Consider the following 17,669-nt stretch of genomic DNA (forward strand, 5'->3'; position numbering starts at 1 on the left):
TGATGGTCTGTACAAGTTTCATCTTCCTGCTCCTCCTGTGCCAAAATCTCTGCCTAGCCTTAACTCTAGTGTTGTCCTTAATGCTTCCAATAAGCTCTCTAGCTCCCTTTGTAAATCCTCAATGGATAATTCTGTTTCACCTGATTGCACTCCTTGTAATGATCTTACATTCATTAATAAAAGTGATTCTTCTTCTAATAATTTGCCTACGGTTAATTCTGCCACTGCTTGTAATTCCGCTTTACCTATTTCTCACTCTAAATATACTTTGTGGCACACACGTTTAGGTCATCCTCATTATCATGCTCTCACTGAAGTGTTAAAATTATGCCATATTCCTGTTCCTTCTAAACCTCTCAATGACCTCTGTACTGCCTGCTGCCTTGGCAAGTCTCATAGGTTACCCTCCTCCCTTTCCTCTACTGTTTATACTCATCCTTTTGAGCTGGTTGTTTGTGATCTATGGGGACCTGCTCCTGTCACTTCTTCAGGTGCTTACACCTATTTCCTCACGTGTGTGGATGCTTTTTCCAGGTTTGTGTGGGTGTTTCCACTCAAACTAAAGTCTGATACTCTAACTCAGTTTGTTCATTTCAAGTCCATGGTTGAGCTGCAATTCAATTGTACAATAAAAACTGTCCAAAGTGATGGAGGTGGTGAATTCAGACCCTTCACCAAATACCTCACTACTCTTGGTATTTCTCATCGTTTCACTTGTCCTCATACTCATCATCAAAATGGCATAGTCGAACGAAAACATCGTCATATTGTTGAAACCGGGCTTGCCCTTCTAGCTCACTCTCAATTGCCTCTCAAGTTTTGGGATCATGCTTTTGTTACTGCTGCCTATCTTATTAACCGGCTACCTAGTGTCTCCCTTGGCAACCAATCACCTTATTTTAAGCTCCTTCACAAAGTCCCTGACTACTCTCATCTTAGGGTTTTTGGTTGTGCATGTTTTCCTTTCCTCCGTCCCTACAATTCTCACAAAATGGATTTTAGGTCACAAGAATGTGTGTTTCTTGGTTACTCTTCCATTCATAAAGGGTACAAGTGTCTTTCCCCCACCGGGCGTATCTATATTTCCAAAGATGTTCTATTCCATGAAACCAAATTTCCGTATGTGTCTTTATTTTCCTCCATAGCCTCTCCTGCCTCTAAGTCTTCTTCTTCCCCTCTCTCATCGTGTTCTTTTCCTACTTTATCTGCCCCTCTCTTTCCTCTTACAAGTGTTAGCCCTGCTCATAACACTCCTAATGCTACAACTTCTTTACATCATGCTTCTCCTAATTCTTTACCTAACACTCCTACTGCTACAACTTTTTCCAACTCTGCTCATAACACTCCTCCTGCTCCTACTTCTTTACATCATGCTTCTCCTAATTCTTTACATAATGCTTCTCCTGCCACCTCTCCTGTGACTCCTGCCCTATCCTCTCCTCTTACTCCTCTCACCTCTGATCCTGCTGAAGCTAGCACCATTTCTCCTTCCTCTCTCCCTGCTAGCATTTCCTCTGTACCTTCTGTCCAGCCTTCAGCCCCTCCCCTTAACTCTCACCCCATGGTCACTAGATCCAAGAATGGCATTGTTAAACCTAAACTTAAACCCACTCTTTTGCTAACACATATGAATCCCACCTCTGTTAGACAAGCCTTGGCCACTCCCCATTGGTTTCAGGCCATGAAAGATGAATTTCAGGCACTTTTGAAAAATCAGACTTGGGACTTGGTGCCTGCTTCATCAGCTAGGAAACCCATTGGTTGTAAATGGGTATTTAGGGTGAAGGAAAACACTGATGGCTCCATCAATAAATTCAAGGCCAGGCTTGTTGCCAAAGGATTTCATCAGAAAGCTGGTTCTGATTTTACTGAAACATTTTCCCCTGTGGTAAAACCTGTTACTGTCAGAATTGTCCTAACTCTTGCTGTCACTAACAGGTGGCCTATACAACAGATAGATGTTAACAATGCTTTCCTCAATGGCACTCTAGAAGAGGAGGTTTACATGCAGCAGCCTCCGGGGTTTGAAGCAGCTGACAAAACTCTTGTATGTAAGCTCAACAAAGCCATCTATGGACTCAAACAGGCACCTAGGGCCTGGTTTGACAAGCTAAAAAGGTCTCTGATGCTCCATGGCTTTACTGCCAGCAGATGTGATCCTAGCCTGTTCCTCTTGAACAAGGCCACCTTAACTATCATGGTCTTGGTTTATGTTGATGATATTATCATCACTGGGAATTCTGCCACCTTTATCACAAGCTTAATTCATCAGCTCAATTCTGATTTTTCTCTTAAGCAGCTTGGCAAGTTGGACTACTTTCTGGGCATTGAAGTCACTCATTTACCCAATGGTTCACTGCACTTGTCTCAAACCAAGTATCTCACTGATCTGCTATCCAAAACCAACATGCTGAATTCCAATGGCATGCCCACCCCCATGGTTTCAACTTCCAAACTCTCTAAAATTGGCTCCAATGCTGTCTCTGACCCCACTCAGTTCAGGTCTGTGGTGGGTGCACTTCAGTATGCCACCCTCACCAGGCCTGAAATTTCATTTGCCGTTAATAAAGTATGCCAATTTCTTTCCAATCCCTTGGAGGAACATTGGAAAGCTGTCAAACGTATTCTACGATACCTCAGTGGCACTCTGCATCATGGTTTACTAATCCAACCTGCCTCTCCTCATCAACCATTGTCTCTTCTTGGTTTCTGTGATGCTGATTGAGCTTCAGACCCAGATGATAGGCGTTCCACCTCAGGCGCTTGTGTTTTCCTAGGGCCTAACTTAGTGTCATGGTGGTCTAAAAAGCAACAATTAGTTGCTAGGTCAAGTGCTGAGGCAGAATACAGGAGCATGGCTCAGCTGGCCTCTGAAATGCTTTGGGTGCAATCTCTGCTTCAGGAACTTCATTGCAGGTTTACTACCCCTAAGCTCCTATGTGATAATCTCAGCACAGTGACACTTGCGCATAATCCTGTTCTGCACAACAGAACAAAACACATGGAGCTCGATATCTTTTTTGTAAGGGAGAAGGTTCTCTCCAAGCAGCTGATAGTTGAACATGTCCCAGCTCAAGACCAGTGGGCAGATGCCCTGACCAAACCTCTTTCTGCTGCTAAATTCCTCCCTCTCAGAGACAAATTCAGGGTCATCAGCAAACAACAGCTGTCTTCTACACTGCCAGCTTCTACGAGGGAATAATAGAGTAGTAGTGTAGCTGAGTCTTAGATATAAGTTTGTTATAAGTTTGTTATGCTGTTGTGCTGACGTGGCATATTCTGTTATGCCACTGCTCATCTATATAAGAGTTTCTGTAATCTTCTATTTTAATCAATGAATATAATATTCTTCTTCCTCATTATGACTCTCTCTAGATTTCTATCAGGGAGTATATGACTGGGCGAACACATGGGATTCATCCATTGGCTAATGGTTAAGGTAAGGGTCTTGAGACAAGACTTAGGGAGGTTGAGCTTAAGAATGATTCACCTGCCCCTTATGCCACCAGGGCCCTCGTTTGATTTGAACATAGAACATACTAATAAGTAAGAGTGAAAATTTTGAAAGAAAAAAAAATTAATTAATAAATAATAGGAAGGATATTTTAGAATTTTAAAATTTCGAGGAAAGTCAAGTATAAGTGGAAGGTGGCAAGTTAAATCTTCATGTTGTGTAATAACTAATAATCCAAAGGGAACAGACACCCTTATGATAAAATAATAAGTTGATAATGTTGTATAAGCTAATAATGTTGTTCTTACCATACGGAGTGTTATTACAATGGAATATTTTGGGAGTTGGTTAAATGAAACACGACTTGGCATTTTACGGGTGTAAAAATACATTACTACATCATCATAAGAATAATGCAACAACTGTAATATTTTGTCTATCTGAAACTTTGAAACAAATGTGAAAGCTGTGCAAAAAGGTTGTGATTAATATTGGGAGTGAAGTGAATGAGACTCAGGGAACACGCTCCAATACTTGTTGTATTGCCCTTTTTATGCCTTCCTGATCAAGTGATGTTTTCAGAAGTATCTCCTGCACCTGGATGGATGGAACACAGGATCCATTATTATAATTTCCTCAACAAATTACAAAAGGGTACTGCTATCACAATTTCTATATACATCTTTATAAGTAAACAAGTTGTGTCCAGATATCAGTGCTGAAGGTGATGATCATATTAGCAGTAAATAACAAAAATTGTTATTTGATTAAAGAAATTTACCTGTCTTCCAGCTCGAGCAAGGAGAGTAAACCTTTGGTCCAAGGGAGGTGCCTACAATGAGGAAGGATTCAGAAATTAGAAAGACAACTTTTATGCATATAGATATAAAATAATGTGTCTGAAAACTCACATTAGAAAGCCAAAGCTGCAAGTCTTGTGAGACCACTCGTTTTTCAAACCCCTGACGGCTGATTCTTGCATCTAATATGCTGTCACACAAAAGTCATTACTTGATAATGTATATGGATTTCAACGGGTTGAATTACTTCAACATCTTACGTAACTCATCACATATTTATAGACGCAAGAACTAAAACGATCCCGTGACATCAATATTTAATTCTTTCAATAAATGTACAAGATTTGTTCAGCAACTTACTTATGAGACAATAAATCAACACGTACATTGTAATAAGGAAAACAAAGGTGGGACTACATTGTGGTGGAAAATATTTTACTAAGAGCTTGGACAAAAACAACCAAACATATGTACTTTCTTATCTGGGCCCATATTATCCTTGGGGTCCTATCAGATTCAGATGATTCGGATGTAGACTAGTGTTTACTACAGACGACGCAATGATTGTAATGATGAGTTAGCAAAGAAAGCTCTCATTCCAATCTGTTTGGTTTTCATATTTTAAAAAGCTGAGTGTTAGTATAAAAAATTACAATTACAGCTTAGAGTATCAATTAATCATTAAAAACTGCTTTGAAGTTTAAGTTAGGTTTTAACCCTCTCTTTAGCTTATAGTCTTATAATCTCAGAATGTGTGGTTGGACCTAACTCAACCTTACAAAATCGACTTGTAACGTGAAGATGGTCCCCACTTATAAACACAATTCAGATCATATCTCTAAGCAATGTGAGACTAGATCATCCTTCAAACCCAACACCATAAAGGTGTTGGAGGCTACAATGAAGGCAAGTCAAATGTCGCAATTTAGGCGACTAGGGACGAACCACAATGAAGGCGGAAATTCCAACGCACACCCTCATACTCGGGACTCAATGAGGTCACACGGACGGTGCAGGAAACCCATCAACTGATCTAGGATATGTTCTGATACCATCTCAAAGTGTGTGGTTGGGCCTAACTCAATCTTACAAAACAAGCTTGTAACGTGAGGATTATCCCCACTTATAAACACAACACATGTCATATCTCTAAGTAATGTGAGACTAAATTCACCCCTTCAAACCCAACACAATGAAGGTGTTGGAGACTGCAGTGAAGGCAAGTCAAACGTTGCAATTTAGGCAACTAGAGGGTGGACTGCAAGTCTGCAATGAAGCCTGAAATTCCAACACACCCTCACGCTCGGGACTCGATGAGGCCACATGGACGGTGCAGGAAGCCCATCAAGTGATTTAGGATAGGCTCTGATACCATTTCAAAATGTGTGGTTGGGTCTAACTCAATCTTACTTATAAAACCGACTTGTAAGGTGAGAATTACGCAATGTGGGACTAAATTCATCCCTTCAATCCCAACACAATGAAAGTAAGTAAAATGCCGCAATTTAGGGACTAAGGACGGACCGCGACAAAGGCGGAAATTCCAATATATAGGATAAGGAGAAATCTTCAAGTAGATATAGGAATTATGTAAAACTCATAGAGCAAGCAGTTTCCAGTAAACAATAGTCAACAACAATAATCATTTCCCATTAGGTGGGATCCATTACAATAATAATATGACATCATTTATAATGCCCTATCATAAGTAATCTACAAAGACAAAACTTGAAAATCTAATTCTATCTTTATTAGTCTGTCTACAATACTACTTGATCACCTTTTAACTATCACTTATCTGATCTGCTCTCTTGATTGGACTTCATCTTTTCGACACTCAACCGACTAAGGCGATGTTTGGATTGATGGAATAGAACAAAGTGGAATAGAATGGAGCGGAATGGAATATAGATCCCACTCCATTGTTTGAATATTTTATTATTGCATACACTCTAAATTGGATGAAATAAACAATGGAGGATTGGATGGAATGAAATCGATTTTATCATGTTCCATTCCACTCCATCCATTTTTGCAAATCCAAACATTGAAATCTTACTATTTACCACTTCATTCCACCACATACCACCAATCTAAACATAGCCTAACACCGAGATCTTATCATCTTTTCACAATTTCCTCCCCTGACTTTCCTTTAATACATAAACCCTAATCTTATCTTATCTTGCCATCTATGCCTACTCATCCCCAACATAACAATATCATCTACCTTTTCATTGAACTTTTTTGTAATTCTCTTTCCCATGCAGCATTCAAGGGTGTCTCTTGTAATGGGATAAGGTATGGTTTCTTTTTGGTGCTAGAGAAATTTCAATTTCTAAATATATATTAAGTAGCTGCTCACATTTCTTGATTCTTTTTTCTGTATAGGAGGTTTTCTTATCCATTGTCATTGTTAACTTATTACTACCTCTCCTTTCTTTGTAATAATATACATTACCACTCTACCAAAAAGAAATACTGAATGTATCTCTGATTTTGGGTATTTCAAGTAGTTAAATACTTCAAACAGTTATCAAAACATACCCATCTTCCTGCAGTAGCTCCTCAAGAATTGTATCAAGCCCTGGTAGGGGATCAATGCGACTGCTATTACCGCTGAAAGAACCAGAAACAGCTAAACCATTCTACAAAATAAAACTTGGAGTTACAAAAATGTCTGGAGACAGACACACATTTAGGTACTCACGTCCACACACATACACATAAACGCAGACATGCATTCAGATATTCATCCATATTCATGCATATATAAATTATACATATGAATGTAGCTTTTTAGTTTATATTTAGTAGACACTTCGTTTATACAGACCTGTGGTATTACTTTGTCCAGAGTTTCTAGAAGTGGATCTTCTTCTAGCTGTTTAAGTGAAAGTGAAAGCCTCGATTTTACACTGCAAGATCAAGTTGTAAAAAGTCAGCATACATGTAATAAAGTCCTTTCATGTGGGCTTCACATAACATAACTTAAGTAGTTGGGGTAGTTTATGACATGGTACTGGAGTCTCTGTATAGTCTACAGTTTAATCTTCAGCGCCTCATTATTGTAAAGAAAATATAAATTTCTGAACAAAAAAGTAGGACGTAATATGCACTCAAAAACTTAGAAACAGAGAGAGTTGGTTTGAGACAAAAGAAAAACCAATAGCCTCACAATATTTAAGGCCAACAGCGTCGCTAATTACTATACAGAGATATTGGCAAAACCAACAAGCTCTGTAGTTAATGATATTAAAACATGTATTTAGTCTTCCAGCAAAATAATAAATAGATAATTCCTTTAGAAGGCATAACTATTGGGAATCTCACCTATCAATACCAATAACTTTGACCTTCACTTCTTCGCCTTCTCTTAAGAAATCTCTTACATCTTGAATTAGATCCCATGCCACTTCTGAGATATGTATTAACCCGGAAAGGTGATAAAGACCTGCAGCATCCTGTGGTGTCACTTGTAACTTTTTCATAATGAAGTGAAAAAGGATAGTATAAACATATATGAACTATGTATAGTGTTAAGAAAATTGGTTTGATGTCTTTCTCTATTGTATTTCACACTATATATAATAATGTCAGTAGTTACAAGTAATTACAACTCATAATGACTAATTACAATTCATTATGACTAATCTAATCTAGGAAATTAAATTATTCACAATAAAAACAAAGATCAATTCCTGATTAACATCCCCTCAAATTGATGCGGTTGATCAAAGAGCATCAATTTGCTAACAAGAAACTGATGTCGTGGGCGTGGAACAACCTTGGTAAGAATATTTGCAACCTGCAACTAAGTACTGACATGAGGAAGTGATATCAGTCGGTCATCATATGCATCACGGATTGAATGACAATCAACTTCTATATGTTTGGTATGTTCATGAAAAACAGGATTTGCAACAATTTGAATGGCACTTGTATTGTCAACATAAAGAGAAGCGGACTCTGTTTGGAAATATTCAAGTTCACCTAAAAGACCACGACGCCAAAATATTTCTGAACAAGCGGCAGACATGGCATGATACTCAGATTCAATAGAAGATTTAGAACTCATGGTTGCTTCTTACTTCTTCAAGAGATCAATGAAGAACCAAGAAACATGCACTAACCTGTGACAGATCGGCGAGTATCGGGACACCCTGTCCAATTAGCATCACTATAAGCACTCAATTGAAGAGAAATTCCAACGGGAAAGAATAATCCACGATGAGAGGTTCTCTTTAAGTAGCAAATTATACGACGAACCGCGGCCAAGTGAAGATGGCAAGGAGAATGCATGAATTGACTTACTTGTTGGACGGCATAAGATATCTCCGGGCGAGTAATAGTCAAGTAATTAAGGTTAGCCACAAGTTATCGATACAATAAGGGATCAGGCAAAAGATCACCATCATCATGATGATATTTACATTAACCTCAAGGGGAGTATCGACCAGATTAGCCGATTGAAGACCAGCCATAGAAATCAAATTGGTAGCATACTTGTATTGATGGAGAAAGATGCCCTTAGATGTAGAATGAACCTCAAGACCAAGAAAATAATGCAGTTCACCAAGATCTTTCATATGAAATGAAGTTTGTAGTAGTTGTTTAAGTATCTGAATGGAAACATGATTAGAACCAGTAATAACCATATCATCAATATACAGAAGAAGTAAGACAATTCTCGTATATGTGCTATTAATAAATAGAGACGTATGATACTGACTCTGAGTAAAGGAGAACCCAAGTATAGTGGAGCGAAATTTCTCATACCATGTTCTGGGTGCTTGTTTCAAACTATATAAGGAGCGTTTAAGCTTGCAAATACCCTTGGATGAAGAGAACAGACCTTGAGGAAGTGTCATATAAATGTCTTCAGTTAGGTCACGATGAAGAAAAGCATTTGTCACATCCATTTGGTGAAGAGACCATCCATTAGAAGCAGCTATGGATATTACAGTTTGGACAGTTGTCATTTTGACAACCAGTGCAAATGTCTCATCATAATCAATTCCATATTCCTGCTTGTTTCCTAAGACAACCAAGCGAACCTTGTAATAGTTAAGGGACCCATCAGAGTTCAATTTCACATAATACACCCATTTGCAGCCAATGGATTTGACATTAGGAGGACAAGAGACAACATCCCATGTAAAATTCTCTTGAAGAGCTTGAAGTTCCTCATTCATTATTTTTATCCAACACATATCTTTCGCAGCCTGTGAGTAAGAAATAAGAATATATATGCTAGAGAGTGTGGCGGTCAGAGAAGTATGTGAGGAATCATACTTGTCTGGTGAATATCTATCTAGTGGCCGTTCAGCATCGGAAAGGGGTGCGGGAACCCGCTGTCTGTGTTTTCTGACATATACATGACCTGGTTTATAATGTGTTATAGATTGAGGCATAATAGAAAACTTAAGAAGAGTAACAATATCGTTCATGACAGGAGAAACATAGGGAAACATAAACTGATTATCAAAAATGTCACATTCCTAAAAATGCGAAAACAATGGTTAGAGACATTATAACACACAAACTCCTAATGAGATTGACTATACCCCATAAATGCACATTGAACAAATTGTGCTCCAAGTTTATGTTTTTAAAATGGAGGTAAGTGAACAAAACACACACCCAAAAGTATGTAAAGCACTATAATCAGGATGATTCTTAAAAGACAAACAAAGGAGAATCAAGATCAATAACCGTAGAAGGAAGACAATTGATCAAGAAGACAATTGTGGAAAGAGCCTCCACCCAAAATCGGGATGGTACAGAAACTTGGAGAAGCAAGATGCGTGTTACATCCAACAAATGATGAATCTTACGTTCTATCATGTCATTTTGTTGAGGGGTATTAGGACAAGATCGTTGAGACAACATGCCTTTTTGTTGAAGGTATTCCTGAAACTCATGAGACATGTACTCACCACCAGAGTCAGAGCGAAAAAAATTTAACACTTGCTTGAAATTGACTTTCAACGTATGTCAAAAATTTCTTAAACATAGAAAACACTTCAGATTTAGAACGGAGAAAATATACCCAAGTAAAACGGCTATAATCATCGATAAATGTGACAGAATATTTATAGTGAGCATGAGAAACTACAAGAGAGATTCCCCATACATCACACAATGAATCATCTCAAAACAAGTGGAAGCACGATGAGCACCAAACAGAAAAAGAAGTGATTTACTTTTAGCCAATTTGCAAAAAAAAACATGAAACAGAGGCATTATAAACAACATTTTTATCACCCAATAAACCAATTTTACATAAATGAGACAAAACTGAAGAATTTGGATGATCCAATTTTCTATGTCAATCCTCGTAAGAATTCAAAATGTTATTGCAAGCAAGAGATAAATGATTAGAAATAAATTGGAGTGGAAACAAGCCAACTCGCACGAGAAAAATTAACATGCCTTTTTATTGAAGGTATTCCTGAAACTCATGAGACATGTACTCACCACCAGAGTCAGAGCGAAAAAAATTTAACACTTGCTTGAAATTGACTTTCAACGTATGTCAAAAATTTCTTAAACATAGAAAACACTTCAGATTTAGAACGGAGAAAATATACCCAAGTAAAACGGCTATAATCATCGATAAATGTGACAGAATATTTATAGTGAGCATGAGAAACTACAAGAGAGATTCCCCATACATCACACAATGAATCATCTCAAAACAAGTGGAAGCACGATGAGCACCAAACAGAAAAAGAAGTGATTTACTTTTAGCCAATTTGCAAAAAAAAACATGAAACAGAGGCATTATAAACAACATTTTTATCACCCAATAAACCAATTTTACATAAATGAGACAAAACTGAAGAATTTGGATGATCCAATTTTCTATGTCAATCCTCATAAGAATTCAAAATGTTATTGCAAGCAAGAGATAAATGATTAGAAATAAATTGGAGTGGAAACAAGCCAACTCGCACGAGAAAAATTAACATTATAATTTTTATCCACCAATTTTGGAAGTAAGACCAGGTAATACAAATACATCCTGAAAATCAAAGTTTATGTCACCAACATTAGTGATAGATAGGTTATTACCATCAACAATTTGATTTTGTTGATTACCATGATAAAACCAAAAATTGTGCAAGTTTTCAGAGGAACCCGTCATGTGATTGAATGCACTAATCAAGAAATCATGGATTTAAAACATTAGAAGACTTACCCTAAATTTCCAAACCTAAAATAGGGAAAGTCCCATTTGCTAAATCATTCCAGGCTATAGAATATCGTCATTAGATGCACTAGTAACAGAAGGACCAGCAGGATTTGTAGTTGCATGAAATGCTTGCACCGAACATTATGTTCATGGAGGACGTGAGGGACAATCATATATAATATGACCTTACCGCTTACAATAATTACAAAACTTTTTAACGCAACTCCGAGAAATATGTCCAAATTGTTTGCAAGAGAAATATTGAACTTGTCTCATATCACGACCTTTACCTCTACTCTGAGCAATATATGCAACCATCATAGGCTCAGAAATAACAGCTTCATGAGACATGACTCCTTGAGTAATGAGACGTTGTTCCTCCTTTAGAAGTTCTCCAACACATGTATCCAAAGAAGGAATAGGATTTCTATTAAGCAAAGCACCTCTGACAACTTCAAATTCAGGGCAAAGTTTTATGAGAAACTGATCTCGACTACTCGTGTTGTAGACCTCTTGGACATCCGCGAGAGCCGTCTTGGAAACATCAGCATAAATAAGAGAAGAGTGTTCCGTCCACATATTCAAAAAATCAGAATAATATTCTTCAATGGATAATTACCTTGTTTATAATTGGCTATCTCTAACTCAAATTGAAAAACGCTTTGCTGCATTGTCCTGGTTGTAAATTCGCTTCAAATAGTTTCAAATTTCTTGAGCAGTTGAAAATGAGCGCAATTATTGATCATTTTGAAGATCAATAGTACTGAGGATCCAAGTAATTATTTGAGCATTTTTTGTTTCCCATTCACCTAATGCAACTTTATCAGATTGAGCCTTAGAGATAGCATCTAGGTGACTCCATAATCCCTTTCCTTTGACATTATTTTTGAATTGAAATTCCCAAGTTGAATAATTCTTACCGGTAAAACGGACACAAAAACAACTTTTCTCAGAAAATTTTCTAAAGTCAAGATGCAAGTAACAATTTTTTTTAATATATACTAAACTTTTGTTGCACGTGCACCAAACATAATTATTTTTTAACGTGCAACAACTAACAAGAAGCTAGGCAGTATACTACCGCAAGAACCACAAGAAGGGTATCAAAAAAAAAAAGCAGCAGACAATAACAATAGCAATCACCGAACAACAAATTGATAAACACAATCTGCTATTGTCGATCAACAAATATCAATCACCGAAGTAATTTGAACAACAATTTGCGATCACCGAAAAAGGATCTGGATCATCGAACAACGATCTACAATCAACAATCACCAAAACAAAATCGCAGCCAAACGAACGATAATCACCGATCATCGAACGAAACAGAATCTATCACAACCAAATGAACAAGAATCAATTGTGATAAACACGGAATCAATTTTGATAAACACAAAACCAAGATGACAATGCAGCAACGAAAATCGCAAAGACGAAATCATGATCCTGACAACCAGAAAATCAGAATCACAAGAAGCTACAAGGTTTCGATTTCCGAAGATTTCAAAACAAACTCGAACAAAGAACAAGATTACGAGAGCGAACCAGTGGGGTGTCGCTGTTCAACTGAAATAACAAGATTTCGCAGGTTTGATCGAACTTTCTGATACCATGTCAGGAAAATTGGCTTGATGTTTTCTCAATTGTATTTCACACTATATATAGTAGTGTCAGTAGTTACAAGTAATTACAATTCATTATGACTAATCTTCTAATCTAGGAAAGTAAATTATTCACAATAAAAGCAAAGATTGATTCCTGATTAACACATAGTAGTTACCGTCAGGGAAGCGCAGATAAGCAAAAGCACCATAGTCCTCAACAGAACCAATTCTTGCTTCAAAAATGTCCCCTATGTTGACATATTTTGAATATTTAGACCAGGTAGCTTCCTTTTCAGATAAGATCAATTTCTTGTTCTCCTCATCTACTTTAATGACCTAAAGGAAAACGAAACTGCCATCATTTATATATTTAAAACAATCCTTTGTTCAAACATAGCAAGCAGGTTGAACATATAATAACCGAACTCTGCATAAACAAAGGATTATGATGCCAAACTGATGCTGGAAGCACTAAATACTTACAAAAATGAGAGATACAATACATAAGAAGATACATTTCATGGTTCAGATAGTGTTAGAAATGGATCAAATGATACTGCAAGAACATACTTGAGTTTTCAGTTACAGGGAATAATAGATAGATACGCCACAGAAAGTGTTGGGTTCACGCAGAATAATAAGTGATTCATTAGTTAAATAAAATAAATACCGTTACTGATAAGATGGATCCAATCATTTCTTTCGCAATATCTTGAATAGGTTTATTTGGTTCTGCATAAAAAAGAATCAATATTGCAATAAGTCAGTAATGGCAATTGCAGCTGTAATTAGGATTAAAAATATATAACAGCTCACACCTACTAATTGAGAATGTTGAAATACAAGTTTTAACCCTTGACATTAAGGAAGAGTATGTGGATAGATAGATAGATATACCTTTACAATAATAGACTGTGCTCAACTGTGGGAATGGGAGAAACCCCATGATAGAGTAAAACCGAACACGCAGGCCTCCAGAATTAAAACCCTCAACCCTACCATTGTAAACGAGTTTACTATCTCTGTATGCGGTTGCAGACTTCCAATCTGACGATCTCTACTTCATTGCAGAAATGAAGTTTTAGAACACAACATATACTTAATTGGTATTAAGTGACACCAATATCAATTCAATATTTCCTAATTTCATATATAATGAAAAACTGATTAGAGTATAAATTAGTAGCTAATTAGCAACTTAAACTCAATCAAATCGTAAATGCCTGCAGCAAGCAATCATCTAACCAACTAGCATGATGTCAGGTTAAGTACTAATATTATTATTACGAAACCGTAATCCCTAATACATGCAAAGAATAATAATGAAGGAGTAAGCATTGGAATGAAGAAAGACGGACCCGAGCATCGCGAAGAGCCTCCATTGAGTTAGGAGCATAAGGGCGTGGAAGAAGACTAGTTTCGACTTCATCAATTTGAGTATCACTGTTACTAGAGACGGAGATTTTAGAAGTGTGATGATTATAATGTCGATGCCAGTGGCAAAGTGGGAACTTGCGGGGGTATTTTAGGGAATTGAATTGGTTGAGGATAGAATAAGAAGAGTCGAGTGGTTGTGATTGTGAAGATGAGAGGAAGGAGATGGCACCGAAAGGGCCTAGCGTCGCAGAGAAGATGGCCATTGTTGTTTTGGAGTTGAACCACCCCGAACAAGAACTTCGCGTTGGGGGAAGAAACTAGAGTGAATAGATTTGGATTGGATTTTGGATATTACCGAGCAATAGAATTTAGATTCCAGGTGTCATTTCTTCCACCACCGATATATCTTCTCGTCTCTCCGACCTACATGTATATTGTTTTCGGCGAATTTTATTTTTTTATTTTTTTATTTTTTTATCTATATAGAGTTTTGATATTTCACCAAAATTCGTTACAATTTCGTTAAACCCTTAGATAGGGTAGTCCATAAAAGAGTATCGAGGGGCCAAATAAAAGTGTAGGACGAGCTGCCCCCAAGATAGGCGGAGGTTGCCCAATATGGATTTTGAAGTCCCTAGAATAGTTGAAGCATGTCGTTTTATTGGGTTTTGCTTTTCTAAAAGTAAATTTTTGGAATATTTAACTTGTTATTCTCTATTTGAATTTGATATTCTTCATAGTTTTATAATTTTAAATTTTTGACGTTTGTATAGGTAGTGGAGTGGTTTGCTACTTAAAATCAAAAAAGAAAAATGGAGCAAGGTAAATGAGAAATAAGTTGTCCCCTCTTCTCTGGTAACCTGCCGTCGGTCATATCGAGTGCTCCGCCCGCCACCGCATATGTGGAAAAATATGGAGCGGGGGAAGGAAGAACAATCGTTTGACTTTGGCACACGAGGTGGCGGATTTGGCTATGTAACATAATGGAAATGTTCCGGATTACAAATCCTAGAATGACGGTTCGATCACGTCCTTAGCCTCGGGGAGTGGCGAGCAGCACGGGGAGGACATCATTCAGCACCTAAGGTGGGGTTCAATGTCGGCCAAAAGAAAAAAAAATGTATGGCTGAGGGAAGAAGAGAAAGAACGCATGCATGAGGATTCTGTCGGAGGTTCGATAATCTATGATAGGACATCATAGGCTAAGGAAGAATGAAAGGAAGATCATTACTAAGAGAAGTGGTGATCTTGTCTTGCTTGTTGGGGGAGAGAAAGCTTACAGACCACCTTTTCGGTCAGGTTGTGAGTGATCACTCAGCAATGAACACTAATTGAAAGCGGTCGGAAAAGAGTAGCCATCCCTTACGGGAATCGAACTCGTGTCTTCGACATGAAAAGACGATGTCCTAACCACTAGACGAAAGGGACCAAAAAGCCATTCTCCATATACCTCGGTTCCGAGAATAAAGGTGGTTTTTTGGTCTCTATATGCAATTCAAGATTTCGTTTGTGCATGACAGAAGAGAGCGGGCACAAAATGGAGTTTGCATCTTGGATGAGGCTCATGTCCGAAAAGAATCTTTTTCAAGACTTTCTCTCATATGTTAAACTTTCTCTATATTACCTGGTTTTGGAATGCACTTGAATTTTCTAGTAGAATTTGACATGTTCCATGGAAAGGATATCTATTATCTACTTCCTATCAAACATGGGAGGTGATGTATCCCACTATAACATAGTCATAGATAAAGATCAAAGAACTACCACATCTTCCACTATTTAAGGAAGAACAGACGTCTTCCTCACTGCATATCTAGTAATGGAGTGGGGTATACCTAGGCCCAGTGAGGTAGTGGTCATTTATATATCTCATTCCTAGAATGAGGGAGGGGACCAATCTCATTACACAAATACTATGTACAAAGTTTTTCACCTCCCTATGTGAGTTAGCTTTAACCTCACAACAAACCCTTAAAACATATGACAACATTTAATCACTAGGGTTTGTCACGTATTGTACTTTTAGTAAGTACATACAATATACTAAAGTTTTTTATTATATCAAGAATTTGATGCGGCAGTGCAGCTCTTTGGTGAGATGGCACTAGGATGGATCTGCAAAGTATTTAATGATATTTTTAATAAATAATCATGAGTTTGGTTCACTTAAGAGATTAAACTCTAAATAATATCAAAGACATGCTATGGAGAAAAAATGCAAAGAGAAGTGCTTGAAAATTAACAAACTAAATCTAAATGCATAATTGATTTGAAGAAATAAAGTAGAGAAAAGGGATAATAAATTTCATAAGAATGAATGCTTTAAATTAAAAAACTTTAAAGGATTTTAAAAGATTGACGCAGACACATGAATTTCTCACAAACATTTAATCACAAATTATTTGCTCACATCGAGTGATATGTGAATCCTAGAGTTGGGATTTGAAGATTTGTAGACTTTTTTTTGATCGTTTGTTTTGTAATTGTGCCGCCATATTAATTTCCGGATTTTATTTACAAACTTTCTGTTTCCAATTCCGCAATTGTCTTACTTTTTAGTACATATTCTTTTTCCATTTTTTATTCTGCACTTTATTATTTTAGTACTTAGTATTATAATTGTTAATTTTGATTGTTTTAGTAATTAAATTGTTGTTGTTTGAATTACAAGTACCATATCCTTGATTGTTAAATTCCTACTAGAATCACCAATTTATTTGCATATACTGTATTGATACATTTATATATGCACTCTAGTTATTACAACTACTCATTATCATCATTATATCATTAAATTTAGAATTTTATTTGGTATGCATAGTATGAATATCATGCCAAATCTGTCTGGCTAAACCATTTAGGGTCCGGAATATAAGGATCGTCGTTTCGACGGTACTCACATCTAAGTTGAAAATTATTGATTAAATTGGGACTTGTTCTTGGAACTGATTTTAATAATGTTTTAAACTGAAATTGAGTGTCGGGATAGCGCTAAACTTAGAGATATTGGTTCCATTTTGAAAGAGAGGAACCCGTATATGACCTAGAACACAAAAATCAGATTTTAAATTAAATCAATTGCGACAGTAAGACTTATTTTAAATTGCAAAAATAATTATTTTCAAAAATATAGTTAGAAGAAAAAAAATGATGCGCCAACAGGCGTTTGTAAGTTTAAACTCTGGTGTTACGCGAGCGACGACCGATATCGCCTTTAAACTTGTTTTTTTACC

The 17,669-nt window shown here is 37.0% G+C and overlaps 1 protein-coding gene across 2 annotated transcripts; it reads right to left on the reverse strand.

Annotated features, from left to right (window-relative positions):
* Window positions 1–3,713: 3,713 nt before the first annotated feature.
* LOC127083141 (uncharacterized) lies at window positions 3,714–14,876 on the reverse strand. Of its 2 annotated transcripts, none has more exons than XM_051023381.1 (10): window positions 14,418–14,876; window positions 13,957–14,116; window positions 13,730–13,791; window positions 13,236–13,395; window positions 7,588–7,708; window positions 7,091–7,172; window positions 6,802–6,902; window positions 4,366–4,444; window positions 4,236–4,286; window positions 3,714–4,051 (listed from the first exon to the last, which is right to left on the reverse strand). In XM_051023381.1, exons 1-10 carry the CDS (start codon window positions 14,697–14,699, stop codon window positions 3,968–3,970), a joined length of 1,182 nt encoding a protein of 393 aa, XP_050879338.1. In that variant the 5' UTR covers window positions 14,700–14,876; the 3' UTR covers window positions 3,714–3,967. The 2 variants fall into 2 exon arrangements, with proteins under 2 accessions (XP_050879338.1, XP_050879339.1); XM_051023382.1 differs by having other exon boundaries at window positions 13,957–14,119; window positions 14,418–14,656.
* Between the last annotated feature and the right edge of the window lie 2,793 nt (window positions 14,877–17,669).

The sequence above is a fragment of the Lathyrus oleraceus genome, chromosome 5, assembly GCF_024323335.1.
Source record: "Lathyrus oleraceus cultivar Zhongwan6 chromosome 5, CAAS_Psat_ZW6_1.0, whole genome shotgun sequence".
NCBI lineage: Eukaryota > Viridiplantae > Streptophyta > Magnoliopsida > Fabales > Fabaceae > Lathyrus > Lathyrus oleraceus.

What these genes read in the sequence shown, in the direction of transcription:
- LOC127083141 (XM_051023381.1), bottom strand. Translation starts at nt 14,699, where the DNA reads ATGGCCATCTTCTCTGCGACGCTAGGCCCTTTCGGTGCCATCTCCTTC. An exon ending in GATCCATCTTATCAGTAACG is followed by an intron (nt 13,396 to 13,729) that starts GTATTTATTTTA and finishes GTTTTCCTTTAG; the next exon opens with GTCATTAAAGTAGATGAGGA. An exon ending in TTGCTCGAGCTGGAAGACAG is followed by an intron (nt 4,052 to 4,235) that starts GTAAATTTCTTT and finishes CCATCCATCCAG; the next exon opens with GTGCAGGAGATACTTCTGAA.